This window comes from Hemiscyllium ocellatum, chromosome 4, assembly GCF_020745735.1.
Source record: "Hemiscyllium ocellatum isolate sHemOce1 chromosome 4, sHemOce1.pat.X.cur, whole genome shotgun sequence".
Classification (NCBI taxonomy): Eukaryota; Metazoa; Chordata; class Chondrichthyes; order Orectolobiformes; family Hemiscylliidae; genus Hemiscyllium; species Hemiscyllium ocellatum.
In genome coordinates, this window is record NC_083404.1 from 37900337 (window position 1) to 37923310 (window position 22974).

Sequence of the window (22974 nt, forward strand, 5' to 3'; positions counted from 1 at the left end):
GGCACCACGTTAGCCAACCTCCAGTCTTCCGGCACCTCACCTGTAACTATCGATGATACAAATGTCTCAGCAAGAGGTCCAGCAATCACTTCCCTAGCTTCCCACAGAGTTCTAGGGTACACCTGATCAGGTCCTGGGGATTTATCCACCTTTATTTATCCAGCACTTCCTCCTCTGTAATGTGGACATTTTGCAAGGTGTCACCAACTATTTCCCTACATTCTATATCTTCCATATCCTTTTCCGAAGTAAATTGATGTTTTATTGGTTTTGATAACATTTAGGAATAGTGTGTTTGGGCATACACAGTAATAGTGAATAAGCAGTGGGTATGCATGAAACAGAGCTCTACACTTGAATCATTTTAAGAATACTGAATTACCACAGTGCACCCTCATGTTAACCATGACTTTGTTAGTAGCATTCTAACATCTGAATCAGAATGTTCCACTCCAAGACATTTGACTCTGAGTTAAGCACTAAATTCAAGGCTGCCAATGCAACATAGGTCAGAAGCAGTACACACTGCAAAGCCCCATCTTCTCAGGTGGATATGAAAGATCCCATGGCAATATTTCCAAAAAGAGAAGGGGAGTTTTCCTTGATGTCCTTATCAATATTTGTCCCTCAATCAGCATAAAAGTAATTATCATTACACTGCTTTTTGTGGAAATTTGCTATATGCAAATTTTCTGCCACACCTCCAACATTGCAACAGTGACAATACTTCAAAATGACTTCACTTCCTGTAAATATAATTCTACTGAGATTTGTTATGAAAGGCAATGCATAAATAAACATACTTTATTCATTGTGCTAAGTTGACAAAAAGATGTCTCTTTAAAATTCTGTAGCACTTTTAGTATGGTAAAACATCTCAACAGAAGGATTATGAAAAAAAATCTGACCCTCAGCCTTATGACACTTAAGCAGGTCACCAAACGAAATGGTTTTAAATAAGAAGTAAACAGGAAGGTTGAAGTAGAGACTTCCAGAGCCCAGATAGCTGGTAACATAGCCTTTATTGAAAACAAATTAAACATTTAACTTCTGACACTGCCATACTGAAGTTACAGCAGCAACACACAAAAAATGTAGTAGAATTAGTGCATTTTTCTGAATACTAGCTCATAGTCCATTCAATATAAATATAATGAATGAGTGAATGGGTAAATCATCCTTCTCAGTCTGAGGTTTATTATATTCTCAGGAGATACATTCATCTGCAGGACACTGTTGAAGCTGAGCTTGATTTTGCATAGCAATGTTTGAATTTCTCCTGTGCAAAAATGAAGCAGTGGGAAACAACAGACTGAACATAACTTTTGTGTATAGAAACAAAATACTGTGTTGCTGGAAATTAGAATTAAAACAGAAAATATTGGAAAAGACTCAGCAAAAAAAAATGGAGCACCTGTGGAGAAAGAGAAGCAAAGTTCAAATGTTAAATTTCTGAACACCTTTACTAGCAAAAACTAGCATGTAAAGAAATAATAAATGGCTTACAACAATATACATTTACCAAGGCACAAAACCCCTAGAGAAATGGTGATCCAACTGTGGCTAACAATAGTTCAAGATTATATATAAAATCACAGGAAGAGGCTGATAAAATTTCCAAATAAGTATATGCCTGAGGATTGGGAGCATTGAATTAGCTTTTGAGTGAATAAATGAATTAGCTTTATTGTCATGCACTCAACTGCATACAGTGAAAAGTTTATAAGTTGCCACTTACAGTGCCATCTTAACTATAAAGTTACCTAGGTGCAGCATCTTAAGCGTTAGATTAGTTATACTGTAACTAATGTCACCAACATAGGTATAATCCTTAGAGAAATCAAGAAAAGAAAATTATATTACAGCTATACAGTATAACCATAGGTCAGAAAAACAAGAAGCAAGTTAAACAGATAAACATCATTGTCTGTTTCCAAGGGCTCTCCACAGCAGTGCAGGGGGCCTCCACCACATTCCACCGTGGACCATTGCTGCCATGCTCCACTCCGGGCTACTGCTCACACTTTGTACCAGGCCGGTGTCCTTGGTCCGGGCCCCGAATGCCAACCCCACTTTGGAGGCCTGGGTCTAGATTAGAGTGGTTCTGGCAAAACACAACAGTTCAGGCAGCATCCGAGGAGCAGTAAAATCGATGTTTCGGGCAAAAGTCCTTCATCAGGAATTCAGCTATATTCCTGATGAAGGGCTTTTGCCCGAAATGTCAATTTTACTGCCCCTCAGATGCTGCCTGAACTGCTGTATTTTTCCAGCACCACTCTAATCTAGACTCTGGTTTCTAGCATCTGCAGTCGTTGTTTTTACCTTTGGAGGCCTGGAACCAAGTGTCTGAGACTGCGAGGCTGAGAAGACAGAAGAGGAGAAGAAAACCATAGAAGGGAGGAAAAGGGGGGAAAAAAACACAGGGTGGAGCAGCCTCTGCCAGTCATAAACTATATAAATGATTTGGGTGTTGAGACCAAATGTAATATTTCTAAGTTTGCTATGACATGAAGGTGAAGAGGCTTCAGCAGATTTTGATAGTCTAACTGAATGGAAAGGAATTTGGCAGGCGACTTATAACATCGAAAAGTGTCAAGTTATCCACTTTGGTAGGAAAACTAAAATTCAAATTATTTCTTAAATAGTCAAAGATTAGGAACTATTAATATCCAAAAGGACTTTACTGCCCATGTTCCCAAGTCACTGAAAGTTAACATGTTATGGGCAATAAGGAGGCAAATTGTATATTGGTCTTTAATGAAAGAAGATTGGGGTACAGAGGGAAAGATGTACTGTTGTAATTGTATAGTCTTGGCACGAATGCATCTGGAATATTGTGTACCATTTTGGTTTCCTCACTGTAGAAAAGATATATTTGCCATAGGTTGAATGCAGTGAATGTTCACTCGACTGATTTCTGGGATGGTGGGCTTTTCCAATGAAGAGATATTGAGGAAACTGGACTTATACTCTTGAAAGAATAGGAGATTATCTAATTGAAGCATATAAAGTTCTTACAGGGCTCAACAGGTAGCCAAAACAAGAATATTTTCCTTGATAGGAGCTCTGGTGGGGGGAGGTATCTAGAATCAGAAAATATTGTTTCAGAATAAGTGACAAACCACTTAGGACTGAGCTGAAGAGGAATTCCTTCACTCAGAGGGTGCCAAATCTATGAAATTCTCTACCCCAAGTCCTGTAATTGAGCATTTTTCAGACAGAGATCTATATATTTCTAGATTTTAGGACATTAGGGTCCTTATAGATATCTAAGGACGTATAGTTACAGTGCAGGAAAGTATCATCGAGGTAGAAGATTTATCTTGTAGTTGAATGATAGAGAGTCTTGACTTATTTCTTTCAAAGTTCCTATGCTAGTCACAGCTGACATACTGGAAATCTGTAATGGATTTTCTTGTGTCAAAATGGTTTTATTCTATGGAGTTTAACGTCCCAATTCCTTGCCAGGACAATCATTTTTGAATCCCCTAATGGAATGTAGAGGAGGCTAATCTCAGGGAACAGGACTTGGAATGTTTTTGATAAAGATTAGAGACTAAATTAAAGGGCTTTTCTGCTGTGAATAGTTTAATGATTTTAAATTGCTATAATTTCCAACATTATTAATCATTACTTACGTGGATCTCACCTTTTGACTCTGGCAGGGTTGGGAGGAGTGCGTGGATGTAGCAGTTGCTCATTTACTGAGGACCTGTCTGTCAAAAAGCTCTAGGGACCAGACGCTGAGCTCGACATGCCAACTTAGCATGCCGAAAGATACCAACAGATTAAAGAAACATATTACCCTACTGTGTGACAGACTGAGCAAAGGAGGTCGGTTGTCTTTAACTACAGATGGTGCACAGCAGGAAGCTACAATCTCAGGTAAATTTGGCAGCGAAGTAGAGCAATGTTCATCAGCTGCTAAGCTATAATGAGAGCTATTGTTTTATGTTGTCATGTAATTCACTCTCAAAGTCACATAGCAGACAGTTAATGTTTGGAGTGTAAACACATGAATTCTTATCTATCCCATTATAAGTCACATTGTGTCCAACGAATAATGGGTTTACACAAAGCAAACTAAGTAAAAGATAACGCACTTTTGTTTGCAAGGACAGAGTTGAGGAATTGCTTGTTACAGTGAAAGATAAACAGCCACAAAAGTAAAAATACTACATATTGCGGAAAGGATTACTTCAGATTAGCACAGCAGTTTGTTAGTTGTTTTGACATTTGCACACATTTTACAGTCTTCAACTTTTCTTTATTCACTTAAGGAAATATTTGGTTTACCTTCTTCCAAAAATGAACAGCAAGACTTTACTGTTAAACCATAATGAATTAGCTCTTTGAAGTGTAACTGTTTTTATTAAACATTGCAATATACAGTCGTTTCTGATATAACGTGATAGTTCTGTTCGTGTCCGATCTCACGTTATAAGAAAATCACGCAATAGCACAGCCATTTAAGTTAATGGGGCCAGAATCGCTTTATAACCAGTATGGGTAAGGAAAGTTCATGTTCTGCAAATAACAGTCTAAACTCCTCAATCGCAATAAAGCCAATTTGTATTGAAGAAACATGCAATGTAGTAGAATTGATTTTATTTGATTTGATTTATTTATTGTCACTTATACCAAAGTACAGTGAAAAGTTTTTTTACAAACAGTACAGACAGATTGTAGTAAGCAAGGATGTACAGAATAAAAGATTCAGATGGAGGCATACAGGTAACATTGCACAGGACATACAAGAGAGATCACTGTTAGCAAGATCAGCATTATTTGAGACGAGAGAGTCCATTCAATAGTCTAATAACGGCCAGAAGGAAGCTGTCCCTGAACCTGTGGGTGCATGTGTTCATGCTTCTGTATCTTCTGTCTGATGGAAGAGGTTATCAGAAATCATTACCAGAGTGCAAAGGATCTTTGATGATATTGGTAGCCTTTTTGCTGCAGCAAGTCATGTAAATGGAGTCCATGGATGAAGGTTGGCTCCCACGATGGCCTGGGCTCTGCATACCACCCTCTGTAGTTTTCTATGATCCTGGGCAGAGCAATTGCCATAAGGTGCTGTGTCACACAGAAATGTTTGTTTCATCTAGCCCAAAGATTGCCAATGCGACTTGACTGAAACTTGTGAAAATATGTTTATTTTGTGTATTTTAGACAAAATGAATGAGCTTTATCCCTAAATTAATGAGTTTCAGGCGAACCAAAATATGGAAAGAGAGATTTGGCTTTATATTTTCTCTTTGTTTCTTCTCTCTTGTCAGTATATTGTGATTGCAGCGTGTATGTTTTGGCAATTTACAGGTCAGTGCAGTTGAGTATCTAACTTTTGTTATTTGTGCATAATTATAGATATTTAAATAGAATGCTCCTGTTTCATTTTCTCGGCAATTTGTTCAGGTACATGCAGTGAAATTAATTCTATTTCAGTGCTGTTCAGCTAGTACTGCATTATTTTAAGTGTTTTCTTACTCATTTCAGTAGCTGTCACATTGCCAATCTCGTAATTCGAATAATGTTCTAGGGCAGCATTATTTCATATGTTGGTCACTGACCACATTTAGTTAATTACAAATCCAGAAGCGACAAATGGCATTTCAAATGAGTAAAAACAATGAGTAACATTGGTTGTGTGATCTCAGTATTCATTGTGACAGCACATGCAAGGCATGTGAACTGTTTTATGTAGAATGGTGACAGATAAATAAAAAGGGGCAAGTGTTTTTTTTACTCATTGTACTTTGCTTCCTTCCTTACCGAATAGTTAAGTAAATATTTGCCAATATTGTCTAGAAGGTGTTTTCTATTGAAAGCAATTTATGTGGCTAAAACAGTATCACCATACTGATGACAAATCGATGATTTCTACTGGGCAACACTGTTGTAGACATGTGCATAAAAATGGCAAGCCACTATTTTCCACTTTTAGAGATTTCTTCCAAGACCCAGTAGAAAAGAAATACTACATTAAAGATGCTACAAATGCAGCTCGTTGTGAGCATCACGTGATGCAGGATTGCAGGGTTGCAAAGACCACATAAGGCAAAGGACACCAGAATAATCAGACACTCAGTTGGGTTTTTGTGACAATCCTACAATTTCTGTGCCTACTTCTATTGTTTCACAAATAATCATTCTCAGAAGTTGCTGTTCTTAGATTTTTTTACGCATGATCACTGGATGGCACGGTGGCACAGTGATTAGCACTGCTGTCTCACAGCACCAGAGATCCAGGTTCAATTCCCGCCTCAGGCAACTTCCCGTGTCTGCGTGGGTTTCCTCCGGGTGCTCTGGTTTCCTCCCACAGTCCAAAAATGTGCAGGTTGGGTGAATTGGCCATGCTTGTAGTGTTAGGTGAAGGGATAAATGTGGGGGAATAGGTCTGGGTGGGTTGTTGGGCCGTAGGGCCTATTCCCACACTGTAAGTAATCTAATCACTAAAGTGCAATGCCATAACTTTTTTAATACTGTACCTGGTTATGTATCCTTTTTAAAATGAATCATTCAGTAAGAAACTCTAATTGTGTACTGTGAACAGTTTTGGTCACCTGATTTAGGAAAAGATGTTATTTTATCGGACGTGGTTCAGAGAAAGTTAATTAGGATGATCCCCAGTATGGAGGTATTATCTTATGAACAAAGCCATGATGTGAAGGTGCCGTGTTGAACTGGTGTGGACAAAGTTAAAAATCACACAACGCCAGGTTATAGTCCAACAGGTTTATTTAGAAGTACTAGCTTTCGCAGTGCTGCTCCTTCATCAGGTAGCTAATGAGTGATGAACTTTGAGGAGGCTGCAACCAGCAAAATAAGAGTTATCTACTGTGGGACAGCTCCCAATGGGCTCCTGCCATCAGAGACCTTGGTCAGATAAGTCACTTTTGGGACTCACTGACATTTTCTGGCAGGGCAGTAAACCTACACTTAAACTTACACTGGATGTGGCCTTCCTGTGGCAGGCTGTGGGGAAACATTAGAAAGTCCATAGAGGAGAATATGACCAAGAAAGGCAGCCCTTTTGGTCCCAACATTCAGTCACACAGGCTTTCTCCTACAATCCCAGTGGACCATTGCTTTTCCAGCTAATTTCTTCTTACATATTGAGATATCTTCAAGGTCCTTACCTGCTTCAGTAATGCCTGTTCCTCAAAATGGGGCTCACAAGTCTCTATAGATGCTGGTCCTCTGATTAAAATAGTTCCAGAAGCTTGGTCTTTGACTGACTTCTCTACAAATGCTTATTGACCTGCTGTAGTTGGGTATCTAAGAAAACTATTTGAAAAGAAAATTAGGGTGCATTAGTTTGGTGAAAACAATGTATTCTATCTCTAACCACCACGAAAATGTGACAGGAATTGTAAAGCAGATGTGTTTGAAGTTGAAAGAAAAGTGCATCCGAGGAGCAAGAGAATCGATGTTTCTGGCATAAGCCCTTTATCAGGAAGAGATAGATTCTTGATTAATTGGAGAGTCAGGGGTAATGGAGAAAGGCAGGACTCTGGACGTGATGAGTATCAGATCAACCATGGCGATACTCCCGTTTCTATTTCTAATAGCCTTATGGTCTGACATAAATCCACTGATCTTGGTCAGGACTTTTAATTTGACACCCCCCGCCAGCCTTGCTTAAGTCATAGTTTAATGTTCTTAACTCGAACCAGGAGAAGCCAAATTTATGCCACTTGTCCTTAGAATTTAATCCTTTATTCCTTGGTTTGTTCAGATATGTTAACAATCTAACTTTTTATTTTCTATCATGAAATGAGGGTTTCACTTGGATGTTGCTAATTGCCCTTGAACCTGAATAGCTTATGAGGTCATTTAATAGAGCATTTAAGAGTCAACCATGTTGCTGTTGCAGGTAGGCCAGAATAGGTAAAGATGGCAGATTTCCCTATCTCAAGGAAATTAGTGAACCAGATGGGTTTTGTAGCAATTGGTGATAGCTGTCTTGTCAAGCACTATTGAGATTGGCTTTATAGTCCAGAGTTTTAATTGAATTCAAATTCCATCAGCTGACTTAGTGGGATTTGGATCCATATCTCTAGAATGTTATCCAGGGCCTTTTAATTGTAATCCACTGATGGGTTACCATTATGCCACTGTTTTATCAGAACATTTGAGTAATACTGATGGTTGAGTTTGCTAAAGTGTTAGCAAAACGTGTATGTAGTTTTTGATATTGGCATGTAAAAGATTTGTAGCACTGCAATGTGTTTCCTATAAAGAGAATGATGTTACTTTATTTTTATGTTTTGTTACATTGAGTTCCTGTTAATGCAGTTTATTGACTGGCAATGATGATATCATGACCAAGTTTTAAGATTTATATTTCCTTACAGGGAGTATTCTTGAAATAAAATTACAACTCTGGAGTTCACGTATGCATACACTGCCACTGCAGTTAACATAGAACATAGAACATAGAAAAATACAGCGCAGTACAGGCCCTTTGGCCCTCGATGTTGCGCTGACCCAAGCCCACCTAACCTACACTAGCCCACTATCCTCCATATGCCTATCCAATGCCTGTTTAAATGCCCAGAAAAAGGGAGAGTCGCCAATTCTACTGGTAGGGCATTCCATGAACTCACGACTTGCTGAGTAAAGAATCTACCCCTAACATCTGTCCTATACCTACCTCCCCTTAATTTAAAGCTATGCCCCCTCATAATAGCTGACTCCATATGTGGAAAAAGGTTCTCATTTCAATCCTATCTAAACCCCTAATCATCTTGTACACCTCTATCAAGTCACCCCAAACCTTCTTTTCTCCAATGAAAACAGCCCCAAGTGCCTCAGCCTTTCCTCATACAATCTTCCTACCATACCAGGCAACATCCTGGTAAACCTCCGCTGCACCCGTTCCAGTGCCTCCACATCCTTCCTATAGTATGATGACCAAAACTGCACACAATACTCCAGATGCGGCCACACCAGAGTCTTATACAACTGCAACATGACCTCAGGACTCCGGAACTCAATTCCTCTACTAATAAAAGCCAGTAAGCCATATGCCTTCTTCACAGCACTATTTACCTGGGTGGCAACTTTCAGAGATCTGTGTACATGAACATCAAGATCCCTCTGCTCATCCACACTACCAAGTATCCGAACATTAACCCAGTACTCCATCATCTTGTTACTCTAACCAAAGTGAATCACTTCACACTTACCTACATTGAACTCCATTTGCCACCTTTCTGCCCAGCTCTGCAGCTTAGCTATGTTCTGCTGTAACCTGCCACATCCTTCCTCACTGTCAACAACTCCACCGACTTTCGTATCATCCGCAAACTTGCTCACCCAACCTTCTAGCCCCCTCCTCCAAGTCATTTATAAAAATGACAAACAGCAATGGTCCCAAAACATATCCTTGCGGAACACCACTAGTAACTGCACTCCAAGATGAACCTTTACCATCAACTACTACCCTCTGTCTTCTTCCAGCCAGCCAATTCCTAATCCAAACCTCTAACGTACCCTCAATGCCATACCTCTGTATTTTTTGCAGTAGCCTATCATGGGGAACCTTATCAAATGCATTACTAAAATCCATATACACCACATCTACCACTTTACCCTCGTCCACCTCCTTAGATACCTTCTCAAAGAATTCAATAAGGTTTGTGAGGCACGACCCGCCCTTCACAAAACCATGCTGACTATCCTTGATCACATTATTCCTATCCAGATGTTCATAAATCCTATCCCTTACAATTCTCTGTAAGACTTTGCCCACAACTGAAGTGAGACTCACCGGCCTATAGTTACTAGGGTTATCCCTACTCCCCTTCTTGAACAAGGGAACCACATTTGCTGTCCTCCAGTCTTCTGGCACTATTCCTGTAGACAACGAGGACATAAAAATCAAGCCCAATGGCTCTGCAATCTCCTCCCTTGCTTCCCAGAGAACCCTAGGATAAATGCCATCAGGCCCAGGGGACTTATCTATTTTCACCTTTTCCAGAATTTCCAACACCTCTTCCCTACATACCTCAAAGCCATCCATTCTAATTAATTGTGACTCAATATTCACATCGGTGACAATGTTCTGTTTCTGAGTGAATACTGATGAAAAGTATTCATTCAGTGTCTCCCCAATCTCTTCAGCCTCTACGCACAACTTCCCACTACTATCCTTGACTGGACCTATTCCTACCCTAGTTATTCTTTTATTCCTGACATACCTATAGAAAGCCTTTGGATTTTCCCTAATCCTACCAACCAAGGACTTTTCATGTCCCCTCCTTGCTGCTCTTAGCTCTCTCTTTAGATCCTTCCTGGCTACCTTATAACTCTCAATCGCCCCAATTGAACCTTCACGCCTCATCTTTACATAGGCCGCCCTCTTCCCTTTAACAAGTGATTCCAATTCCTTATTAAACCACGGCTCCCTCACACGACCTTTTCCTCCCTGCCTGACAGGTACATACTTATCAAGGACACTCAATAGTTGCTCCTTGAGCAAGCTCCAAATATCGATTGTGCCCTTCCCTTGAAGCCTACTTTTCCAAGCCACGCATCCTGAGTCATGCCTCACCACATCATAATTTCCCTGCCCCCAGCTATAACTCTTGCCCTGCAGTGCACACTTATCCCTCTCCATCACGAGAGTAAAAGTCACCGAATTGTGGTCACTGTCCCCAAAGTGCTCACCTACCTCCAATTCTAACACCTGGCCTGGTTCGTTACCCAGAACCAAATCCAGTATGGCCTCACCTCTTGTTGGCCTGTTTACATATTGTGTCAGGAAACCCTCCTGCACACATTGAACAAACACCGACCCGTCTAATGTACTTGAGCTATAGCTTTCCCACTCAATATTGGAAAGTTAAAGTCCCCCTTAGCAACCACCCTATTACTTTCACTCTTCTCCTGAATCATCCTCGCAATCCTTTCTTCTACGTCTCTAGGACTATTAGGAGGCCTGTACAAAACTCCTAACAGGGTGACCTCACCTTTCCTATTTCTAAACTCAGCCCAAACGAACTCCGATGACGAGTCTTCATCCATCGTCCTTTCCACCGCTGTAATACTATCCTTAACAAGCAATGCCACACCTCCCCCTCTTTTACCCCGAACTCTGACCCTACTAAAACATTTAAATCCTGGAACCTGCAACAGCCATTCCTGTCCCTGTTCTACCCATGTCTCCGTAATAGCCACAACATCGAAATCCCAGGTACCAACCCATGCTGCAAGTTCACCTACATTATTTTATATACTTCTCGCATTGAAGTATACACACTTCAAGCCACTTTCCTGTTTACAGACACCCTCCTTCAAGATTGATGCCATGTTCCTAACTTCCCTACACTCAAGGTCCTGCACCCTAAAGCTACACTCCAGGTTCCCATGCCCCTGCAGAGTTAGTTTAATCACCCCCAAAGAGCACTAGCAAACCTTCCCCCAAGGATACTGGTGCCCCTCAGGTTCAGGGGTTTATAGAGGTCCCACCTTCCCCAGAAAGAACCCCAGTTATCCAGATACCGGAATCCCTCCCTCCTGCACCATCCCTGTAGCCACGCATTTAACTGTTCTCTATCCCTATTCCTCGACTCTCTATCACGTGGCACGGGTAACAAACCAGAGACAACAACTCTGTTTGTTCTAACTCTGAGCTTCCAACCTAGCTCCCTGAAAGCCTGCCTAACATCCTCATTCCTCTTCCTACCTATGTCGTTGGTGTCAATGTGCACCACGACTTCGGGCTGCTCCCCCTCCCCCTTAAGGACCCGGAAAACACGATCAGAGACGTCACGTACCCTTGCACTTGGGAGGCAACATACCAATCGTGAGTCTCTCTCGCCCCCTCAAAACCGCCTATCTGTGCCCCGAACTATCGAGTCCCCAATAACTATTGCTCTGCTCTTCTCCACCCTTCCTTTCTGAGCAATGGAGACAGGCTCTGTGCCAGAGACCTAAACCCCATTGCTTACCCCTGGTAAGTCGTCCCTCCACAAGTATCCAAAACGGTATACTTGTTCTTGAGGGGAACGACTGCAGGGGGTCCCTGCACTGGCTGCTTCCTCCCAGTCCCCCTCACTGTCACCCATCTGTCTGCAATCTTTGGAGTTACTACTTCCCTAAAGCTCTGATCTATGATCCCCTCTGCCTCCCGAATGATCCTAAGTTCATCCAACTCCAGCTCCAGTTCCCTAACACGGTCTTGGAGGAGCTGGAGATGGGTGCACTTCCTGCAAGTGTAATCAACAGGGACGAATATGGCATCCCTCACCTCAAACATGTTGCAAGAGGAGCATTGCAGTGCCTTCACTGCCATCCCTCTAAAAGTAACCTTTAAAAAAACTAGGTCTAAGGAATAGAACAAACAAAAGCAGCACTTACCTGCTTACCACAACGGGTCTTATTATTAGGTTAGAGGAGGAGGGCGGGTGGGAGGCACTACCGGGTTCCTCTCCTGCACGCCTTTATTGGAAAAACCTACCCAGGTAAGCTTGCGCTACACCAGCTTCCGGGTCCACTCCGCGCTTTTTAAAAAAAACTTTTAAATTTAAACCGTTAAAAAAAACTTAACTGTGTCTACAAAGAGACACCGCCAAACAGCCCTACCTGCTCCGCCGAGAGAGTGAGGCCTAGGCCTTGGACCTGCTTGCAAAATTTAACTAGATTTATTCCAGTGTTCAAAAAATACTTGCATTAGCTGAATATTTTGATATGATAGCTTATGACTCTAATAATTATTTACATAAAGCATGAAAATAACCAGTGCTTCCTTCCAAAGAGGGATCAGTTAACAAAGAATCTGGCTCCGAATGTTATCCAGTGATCACTGCTGGAAAGTGCATGTTAGTTGGTTTTGGATAAGTGTGGTAATTCAGTGGAACTTTCTACTGTATAAAGTAGATATGGTGAATAATATAGATGCACTTAACAGGAATCTGGCAAGGACGTAAAGGAGAAAGAAAAAGTAGGTGTTTGATGAGGTTAGATGAAGTAAAGGAAAGAATTTATGTAGTATTGTTCATTATCATAGGATATCCAAAAATGTTTTTTTGTTGTATAGTCTCTGTTGTATTAAGTGCAGTTTGGCTTGTGGGGAGTCTAAATTCCAACATAGACCAGTTGGAACCAAAGGCATATTTTGTGCTGTAATTGTAGTGAGACCTTTGCCTATGATCATTTTCCACAATGACAAAATAACTGCCAGAAAATATACAGCTACCAATTTGCTAGTGCATGTAAACAACTAGATTTTGATCTGCACGTTTGCCAACAGGGTGTCCTATTGGGCGTATTTCTGTAGCCTGGGTATAAATCAGAGGTGTTCCCAACTTCTCATAACCTCCCCATCCCTCAGTAACATTTCTAGATCCCAGAATTGGGTGAAGAAGTAACAAAGAGGATTGATAAGAGCAGAGCAGTGGATGTGATCTATATGGATTTCAGGAAGGCATTTGATAAGGTTCTTCATGGTAGACTGGATAGCGAGTTTATATCACATGGAATAGAGCAAGAACTAGCTATTTGGATACTAGCTCAAAGGTAGAAGACAGATGATAGCGGTGGAGGGTTGCTTTTCAGACTGGAAGCCTGCGACCAGTGGTGTGCCACAAGGATCACTCCTTTTTGTCATTTATATAAATTATTTGGATGTGGCCATAGAAGGTATGGTTAGTAAGTTTGCAGATGACACCAAAATTGAAGGTGTAGTGGACAATGAAGAACCTTATCTTGATCAGATGAGCCAATGAGCTGATGAGTGGTAGATGAAGTTTAATTTAGATAAATGTGAGGTCCTGCATTTTGTGAAGGCAAATTAGGGCAGGATTTATATACTTAACGGTAAGGTCCTGGGGAGCATTGCTGAATAAAGCGACCTTGGAGCGCACGTTCATAGTTCTTTGAAAATGGATTCGCAGGCAGATAGGCTAGTGAAGAAAGCTTTTGATATGCTTTCCTTAATTGGTCAGTGCATTGAGTATTGGAGTTAGCAGTTCATGTTGTGCCTGTACAGTTTAGGCCACTATTGGAATAGCACATGCAAGTTTGATCTCCCTGCTATAGGAAGAATGAATGTTGTGAAACCTGAAAGGGTTCAGAAAAGATTTACAAGGATGTTGCCAGGGTTGGAAGATTTGAGTTATAGGGCGAGTCTGAATAGATTGGGGCTGTTTTCTCTGGAGCGTTGGAGGTTGTTAAAATCGTGATCTTTTTCCTGGCATGGGGGACTCCAAAACTAGAGGGCATAGGTTTAATGTGAGAGGGGCAAGTTTTAAAAGGAATGTAAGGGGCAACTTTTTTGTGCAGAGGGTGGTGTGTGTATGGAATGAGCTACCAAAGAAGGCTGATACAATTACAGCATTTAAAAAGCATCAGGATGGGTATATGAATAGGAAGGGTTTAGAGAGATAAGGGCCAAATGCTGGCAAGTGGGACTAGATTTATTTGGGATGTCTGATCAGAAGGACGAGTTGGACCGAAGGGTTTGTTTCTGTGCTGTATATTTCTATGATTCTATAACTCGATGACTTCCGATGCTGCTGTCAGGTCTGGCAATGAGGAAGGAGTTCAATGTTTCGAAAGACAGTATATGAATACTGGTGACAGTGACGGGGTGGGGGAGGGGAGCGAGATCAGGCTAGCACTGGTAATGTCAGGTCTTGTGGTTTGTGGAAGGTAGAATCATGTTGAGTTGGGAAGTGTATGACATTTGGGGAAATGTAGTTAGGAAGGTTGAATGGTGAATGGAAGATTAGTTTAGTGGTTATCTCGGAGCTAGACTGGATTTTTAGTTCTCTCTTAACTATCTAGTTATCTCGCCAAATTCTTCACTTTTAATGGATTCTTTCAGAGGATTTCAAACACATGGGAATTACCAGTCGGAAAATTTGATTTCCCAGGCATGTTCCATGAAATTCACTCTGTCTTGGCATTCTACATGGCCCTGACTCGCAAATCTAGTGTACGCTGTTCCAATAGTCCTGAAGATGGGATACACCTGAAACGTTGACTTCTGCCGCCTCTAGATGCTGCCTGGCTTGCTGTGTTCTTCCAGCTTCCTAATTGTCTACCAATTACCATATCGGCATCAAAATAGCTGGGCAAATATGTTTCAAAATATAGACTGACGGGACAGTAGTCATCTACGTGATGTAGTGCAAACTTTGGTGCACACATCTTTTATTGAATACTTTAAAGAATGACAATATGGCTAACAAATACCCACTTAACATGGATAGAATCACTCAAACTAAAATATTGATCTGTTTTAACTTGATGACTAAATGTTGCAATCAAATCAGTAACTTCTTGGATCTTGCTGGTGCATTCAACGTGGATAATTTGGAGAACCTATTACATTCATTATGACCAGTCCTTCAGTACTCTATGACATATGACCATTTCTAATTTCTCAACTGTTGACGCAATTTCTATTTTCAAATCTGTTAATTGACTTAGTAGGCTCTAGGTTGCTGTGCTTGCTATATTCCAACCTAAATCCTTCCAACAGGCAGAGGGAATAGTTGTGATGGAGTGTGAGAGAGATCAGAAAAGAACTCTGACCATTGGTAAAATATATGAATATCTGTGTATTGAAAAGGAGATCCTAAAAATATATGGAAATATAGGGGTGGAGAATGAGTAAACTGAATACAATAAGATGATTTAGTGTAATATTTAAATGATAGTAAATTTAAAAAAACAAATGTTTTAGAAAGAAAGACAGCTATTGAACAAAACACTATAGCTACTATTTCTTAATTTTTGAACTAAACACAAAATTAGAGTGTTGCAATATTGCCTTCTGCCATTTTAAAGAACAAAACATTTCTCCTGTTTCACTGTCCTTAACTCTGCAATCCCACTTGTCGGCAGTTATAAAAATGATCCTTAAACCAAGACAAAAAACTTAAGGTTATGGATCTGGTATAACCTGATTGCCATCTCATTTAACTAGTGTTTAGGAAAGCTTGAATGCGGACACTGGAACCATTTTAATCTTCATAGTCACAGTTCTACTTCCTTTCATCTTCCCATAAATGCAACTGCAATGAAAGCTTTATTGCAACTCTTCAGTCATAAACTCATTCAGATTAATTAGACGTTGAATAATTCATACAATCCACAATCAGTAGATAATTCTTCTTTCATCCTGTGCCTTCAGGTAACTTACTCTCATAGTTAAGCTCTAAGCTTCCACTCCAGTCCTTTTTACCACTGTAATCGCCAATATGGTTCCTTTCTGCTTTCCCTACCACACAAAATTCATTTTAACCATTGCTGAACTTCCTGTTGGTTATCTGTCAAGGCCAGCTTTCCTGCTGGAAGCAGTCCGTTCTGCTTATTCAATTTAAATGGTGCTTCAGTTTCAGATTTTAAAGCATTTTTTTTGTGTTACACAGTGATTTATATATTGCCTGCATCCTCAAGATTACAGAAGGTCAGTTTCATGCTCATTGCATTGAATTTCATGCTATTTCATTTAATGCTTGATATAAAAGTTCTTTTTACCACCATTCTTTGAGGAGTTGCAGTCTGCTTAATTAGCTAGGACTCTGATTTTATCTCAATGGAACCTCCAATTAGGCCTCCCTTAATCAAACTTTCATGACAGCTCTTTCTGTGATTTGTATTTGTTGTCAGACATTGCAAAAATTTTGTGCTGGACTTGAGCAAAACCATGACACAACTATTTCTTCTTAGCTGAAACAATGTTACTTTCATGTGAGAAACCTAGAACACAGGAAGTAGGAACATGAATAGACCAATGGCCCTGAGCTGAAAATGTGTTGCTGGAAAAGCGTAGCAGGTCAGGCAGCATCCAAGGAGCAGGAGAGTCGACGTTTCGGGCATGAGCCCTTCTTCAGGAATGAGGAAAGTATGTCCAGCAGACTAAGATAAAAGGTAGGGAGGAGGGACTTGGGGGAGGGGCATTGGAAATGCGATAGGTGGAAGGAGGTCAAGGTGAGGGTGATAGGCCAGAGTGGGGGTGGGGGCGGAGAGGTCAGGAAGAAGATTGCAGGTTAGGAAGGCAGTGCTGAGTTCGAGGGATTTGACTGAGACAAGGTGGGGGGAGGGGAAATGAGGAAATGGAGAAATCTAGGTTCATCCCTTGTAGTTGGAGGGTTCCTAGGTGGAAGATGAGGCGCTCTTCCTCCAGCCGTCGTCTTGCTATGGTCTGGCGATGGAGGAGTCCAAGGACCTGCATGTCCTTGGTGGAGTAGGAGGGGGAGTTAAAGTGTTGAGCCACGGGGTGGTTGGGTTGGTTGGTCAGCGTGTCCCAGAGGTGTTCTCTGAAACGTTCCGCAAGTAAGCGGCCTGTCTCCCCAGTATAGAGGAGGCCACATTGGATGCAGCGGATGCAGTAAATGATGTGTGTGGAGGTACAGGTGAATTTGTGGCAGATATGGAAGGATCCCTTAGGGCCTTGGAGGGAAGTAAGGGGGGACGTATGGGTGCAAGTTTTGCGTTCCATACGGTTGCAGGGGAAGATGCCAGAAGTGGAGGTTGGGTTGGTGGGGGGTGTGGACCTGACGAGGGAGTCACAGAGGGAGTGGTCTTTTCGGATCGCTGATAGGGGAGGGGAGGGAAATATATCCCTGGTGGTGGGGTCCCTTTGGAGGTGGCGGAAATGGCGATAGATGATACGATGTATGTGGAGGTTGGTGGAGTGGTAGGTGAGGACCAGTGGGGTTCTGTCCTGGTGGCGATTGGAGGGGCAGGGCTCAAGGGCGGAGGAGTGGGAAGTGGAGGAGATGCATTGGAGGGCATCATCGATCACGTCGGGGGGGAAATTGCGGTCTTTTTGAGGCCATTTGTGTTGTACAGTATTGGAACTGGTCCTCCTGGGAGCAGATGCGGCGAAGACGAAGGAATTGGGAATATGGGATGGCGTTTTTACAGGGGGCAGGGTGGGAGAAGGTGCAGTCTAGGTAGCTGTGGGAGTCAGTCGGTTTGTAGTAAATGTCCAATTTGATTCGGTCGCCCGAGATAGAAATGAAAAGGTCTAGGAAGGGGATGGAGGAGTCTGAGATGGTCCAGGTAAATTTGAGGTCAGGGTGGAAGGTGTTGGTAAAGTGGATGAACTGTTCAACTTCCTCGTGGGAGCACGAGGCAGCGCTGATACAGTCATCGATGTAGCGGAAGAAAAGGTGGGGGGTGGTGCCAGTGTAGCTGCGGAAGACGGACTGTTCCACATATCCTACGAAGAGGCAGGCATAGCTGGGGCCCATGCGGGTGCCCATGGCTACTCTTTGGTTTAGAGGAAGTGGGAGGATTGGAAAGAGAAGTTGTTCAGGGCGAGGACCAGTTCAGTCAGTCAAAGGAGGGTGTCAGTGGAAGGGTACTGGTTGGTACTGCGGGAAAGGAAGAAGCGGAGGGCTTTGAGTCCTTCGTGATGGGGGATGGAGGTGTACAGGGACTGGATGTCCATGGTGAAGATAAGGCGTTGGGGGCTGAGGAAGCGAAAATCATGGAGGAGGTGGAGGGTGTGGGTGGTGTCCCGAACGTAGGTGGGGAGTTCTTGGACTAAAGGGGACAAGACCGTGTCGAGGTACGCAGAGATGAGTCCTGTGGGGCAGGAGCAGGCTGAGACAATGGGTTGGCCGGGCAGTCAGGTTTGTGGATTTTCGGCAGGAGGTAGAAAAGGGCAGTGCGGGGTTGTGGGACTATGAGGTTGGAGGCGGTGGATGGGAGATCCTCTGAGGTGATGAGGTTATGGATGGTCTGGGAGATGATGCTTTGGTGGTGGGAGGTGGGGTCATGGTCAAAGGGGCGGTAGGAGGAGGTGTCTGCGAGCTGGCGTTTAGCCTCGGCGGTGTAAAGATCGGTGCGCCAAACTACTACCGTGCCTCCCTTGTCTGCAGGTTTGATAGTGAGGTCGGGGTTGGAACGGTCTGCAGGTTTGATAGTCAGGTTGGGGTTGGAACGGACGGAGTGGAGGGCTGCTGATAGTGAGGTTGGGGTTGGAACGGAGGGAGTGGAGGGCTGCTGATAGTGAGGTTGGGGTTGGAATGGAGGGAGTGGAGGGCTGCAAATGGCCCGGCAAGCCTGCTTTGCCATCTAACAAAATCATGGCTGATCTTGGACTTCAATTTCACCTTACTGCCCACTCATCATGTCACTTGCTTTCCTGACAGACCAAAAGTCTGTCAATCCCAGCTTTCAATTTATTTAACAATAGAGCATTGACAATCTTCTAGAATATGTAGAGAACACCATAGTTTCACAACCCTTTGAGTAAAATAATTTCAGTCCTTAATGAGTGGCCCCTAATCATCATGTTTTAGCTTTCCTGATAAGAGGAAATAAACTGCATCTATCTGGTCAAACCCCTTTGATCTCTATGACACAATGAGATCACCTTTCATTTCTTCTGAATGCCAAAGAACATTGGCTCAGTTTGCTCAGACCTTTAACTTAAGGACCACATCGGTGAACTAGAAGTCCAACAGGGCACTGGAACTCAAAGTCAGTCATTTACAAGATCATTCTATGATAAATGGCCAGTTGGCTTTTGTGGCCAAAAATTTCTGGGCTTCCAACATTTGTTTTCAGAATTTATCACATAACTATCCAACCTGAGATTTGACCTCGAATCTAAAGTCAGCTCCGTTGCTCACCCGTGACCTTTTGGCACTGCCTGAGACCTGTAGAAAGCTGTAACTTGTCTCTTCTACACCAATCTTGTAGCACCAAAGTACTTCAGATGCAGGTATGATTAGAAATATCAAGAATCTTTGAGAGATTTCCCAAAGGGCTGTTTTACCCATGTGTTTTTATAAAAATCAGTCCTTTTTTCTGTTCTTGCTCAGCTTGATTAAGGTGCCCCTTCTCTTGCTGTGATACCCAACTAGCATCAATATCAAAATCTAATGGATTCAACCAAATGAACTGAACAAAAGAGATGTTAGGAGGGGCTTTAATGAGGTGACAAAGGTAAAGAGTATTAGGAAAGGAATTACAGGGCTGAAGGAGGTGAGGGGAGGGGAGGCCATGGAGAGATTTCAACACAATGAAGAAGTTGATACATTTGAGACATCAAGGAGCCAGGAACCCATGTTGGTGAGCATAGATCAGTGAGGTTTGTCGGCAAATGGGATTATATGTAAGGTGGAATAAGGACAACACGTGGAAACTCAAGTGGTGTGGAACTGGTTGAAGAAGAAAATTATGTGCAAGTTGAATTTGAAGTGATATAAAAAAGTTTTTCCACACCACTATTCAAGGAAGAGTCAAATTTTGGGACACTGCAATTATTTATCCTTCAACCAACATCACTAAAACAGATTAGTTATTAAGACATTCCTGTTTGTGGGATCTTGCTGTGTGCAAATTTGCTACATTTCTACCTTACTACAGTGAATGTACATCAACACAGAAGTAGAAATAATTGACAGAGTAGATGCTGCCTACAATCCAAATCAAAACCAAAATCAAAAAGTTTCAGAATACAAATGAGGTCGGCATGTGCTAAAAACTCTGGGCTATTGTCAGTTTTTGCTCTGAAGCAAATGAGAAAATGGGCGTTTTGCTTAACATCGAGAAAATTAAGGTAATCATCTAAGCAGCTCCCACAACAAAACATGTCTCCCTGTCGATTAGGTTCAAGCGTGAGGTGCTTAAAATGTTGATCATTTTCTATGTCTGCCTCCCTCCCAATGAAGGCAAATGTAGACTACAACATTTGTCATTGCTTCTAATGTACCAGCCCAACATTCAGCTGACTGAGGAAATGTATATTTGCAGACCAGAATCTCAGATCCATGGCTATGGACATGGTTTACCATGGCTATGGACATGCTTTCTGTGTTCCTATATACTTCACAAAGCTCCAAACAATCTATCTCCCAAGCCTTACAAGCACCACCTCCTCTACTTGTGGTAGAGACTGCAGATCACAGATTGGGCTGATCAGCTGTCTTAGAACTTATTGAATCAGTGCGGAAGTAAGTCATCCTTGATCCTGAGGAACTGTCTAAGAAGAAAAGAAAATTGGCAGATCTAAAGTGCTGTAGATAAGGATCTCACCTGCTCTTAGAAATACAGGAGTCTCCTCTGTAATTTGGTTTGCAACGCTTCACCAAACTCCTTTCTTGTGGTTAATGTGCAAAATCTTACAACCATTCTTGTCAATTGAATTTGTTGTAATCCTGGTAAAATTCCTGCTGACTTGATTCTAAAGCAGAAAGCCTGCTTGTACAGAAATGGACATGAAAACATGAAAACAAAAACTTTTCTCAATGAAATTTAGGTATTATTAATCAAACTGTTCAGATGAATTATTTCACACCTCTGGAGTCAGTAAGACTTGAACCCAAGTGTCCTATACTGGTGTCCATGTGAATCCAATTCAAATATGTAATCATTGATTTTCTGTCAATGCTATTTCTACAATATATCAAAATAATTGTAAAAGAAATGCCTTGATGCTGTGAATTGATAATACTTAAAGTTAATGTTCAACATGTTGAACAGTTAGACACTATTGCAGGTAAAAAAGATAAAATTATCACAAAATATTGTGTCGTCTAAAATTGCCATGACTTCAAAGAACACAGTTTTACTAAACAGCAGCCTTTTGGGATATTAATTGAATTTGTATTCTAATGATATGCTGTCGTCATTTTAACAATAAGCAGCTGTGTTGTTCTCTGCAATTCAAAAGGCACTTAATCAGCTCGCAAATTTACTGTCTTGAGATCAAAGCCCTGAATTGGTGCCTTAAACTCAAAGGATTACCAGGTTCAGTGGAAAGTTGATAGTCTTACAGGTTCTGAAAAAAAATTAGGAATCCATTAAGCTATGCCAGTAAATACAAATTGAGCAGCTTTGCAAGCATTTAGTTACGGTAAGCCTCAAATGTAAACCTGAGCTGCCTAGGTAGTAGGCTTGGATTTAGAATTCTAATTTGGACTATACCATATGATGTATAACATATGCAGCTGAAGCCCTGGAATTCAAATTTGTCAAAGTAAAACTTTCTAGCTGAATATTGAAAACATTCTAATACAAATGTACCTTATTAAGATTTACTTAATTGCAGATTTCATTTCTCTGTCACTTGGTTACCTTGTTGAATGAAAGCTGATGCTTCATATATATTCAGTTACTCAGAAGAGCCAATTTTATGGAGAAGTATTCACAGCTCTAAACCTCGTCTGTCGGCGTGTGTTTCAATTCCAAAATGAGACACCCTAAATTTTTGTGGTGGAGCCAGCGCACAACTCTGATAATGGTACTCTTGTGTGCAGCAGTATACACAGGAGCAAAAGCTGGTACAGAGAGCTGGTGGAGGAGTCATTACAGTGGCAGAAGCAAGGGGTGGTACAGTCCTTAACATCACATTTTCTTTCACTGCCAAGTACACAGTTTTTGTTTGTGTTGTGAGGTGTCCCCCCATACCCACATTATACTCCATCTGCCAAACCTTTGCAAGTCAGCCAATTCATCTGTCTCCCTTTGCTGACTCTTTGTACCCTCCTCACAACTTGTTTTCCTATCTATCTTTATGTAGTTAGCAAATCTAATCAGTCCCTTCATCCAACTCATTGAAATGAGTCGTAAATATTTGAGACCTCAAGATTGATCCTGTGTTCTTCCATGAGGTCAATTTGTCAATCTGAGAATGACGCATTTCCCCTGATTCTGTTTCCTGTTGGTAGCTAATCTTCTGTCACAGCTAACATATTGTGCCCAGCACATTAATCTTTAATGAGGCATTTTGTCTAATACCTTTTGGAAATCCAATACCCCAGAAGTAACATTGTTACATCCTTAAAGAACTATTAATTTGTGAAACATGATTTCCCTTTCACAAACCATACTTGCTCTGCCTGATTGTATTGATTTAATAAACATCCTTCTACTACTTTCTTAATAATTGTTTCCAGCACTTCCCCAATGAAACATGGGAGAAGGTGACATCGTCATAATACACTGGAATTGGACTAGTAATCTAGACCTCAGACTAATATTCTAGGGATATAGATT

At 41.6% G+C, this 22974-nt stretch overlaps 1 protein-coding gene across 7 annotated transcripts in view; it reads left to right on the forward strand.

Moving 5' to 3' along the window:
* Positions 1-22974, forward strand: part of bbs9 (Bardet-Biedl syndrome 9) — a 562903-nt gene that overhangs the window by 324216 nt on the left and 215713 nt on the right. For 6 of the 7 annotated variants that reach the window (XM_060822953.1, XM_060822956.1, XM_060822964.1 and 3 more), the window contains one exon: positions 3666-3885. The exons of the other annotated variant lie outside the window; for it this stretch is intronic. In XM_060822953.1, coding sequence (XP_060678936.1) covers positions 3666-3885 — 220 coding nt within the window. The remainder of the gene's footprint in view (positions 1-3665; positions 3886-22974) is intronic. 7 annotated transcript variants of the gene reach the window in all.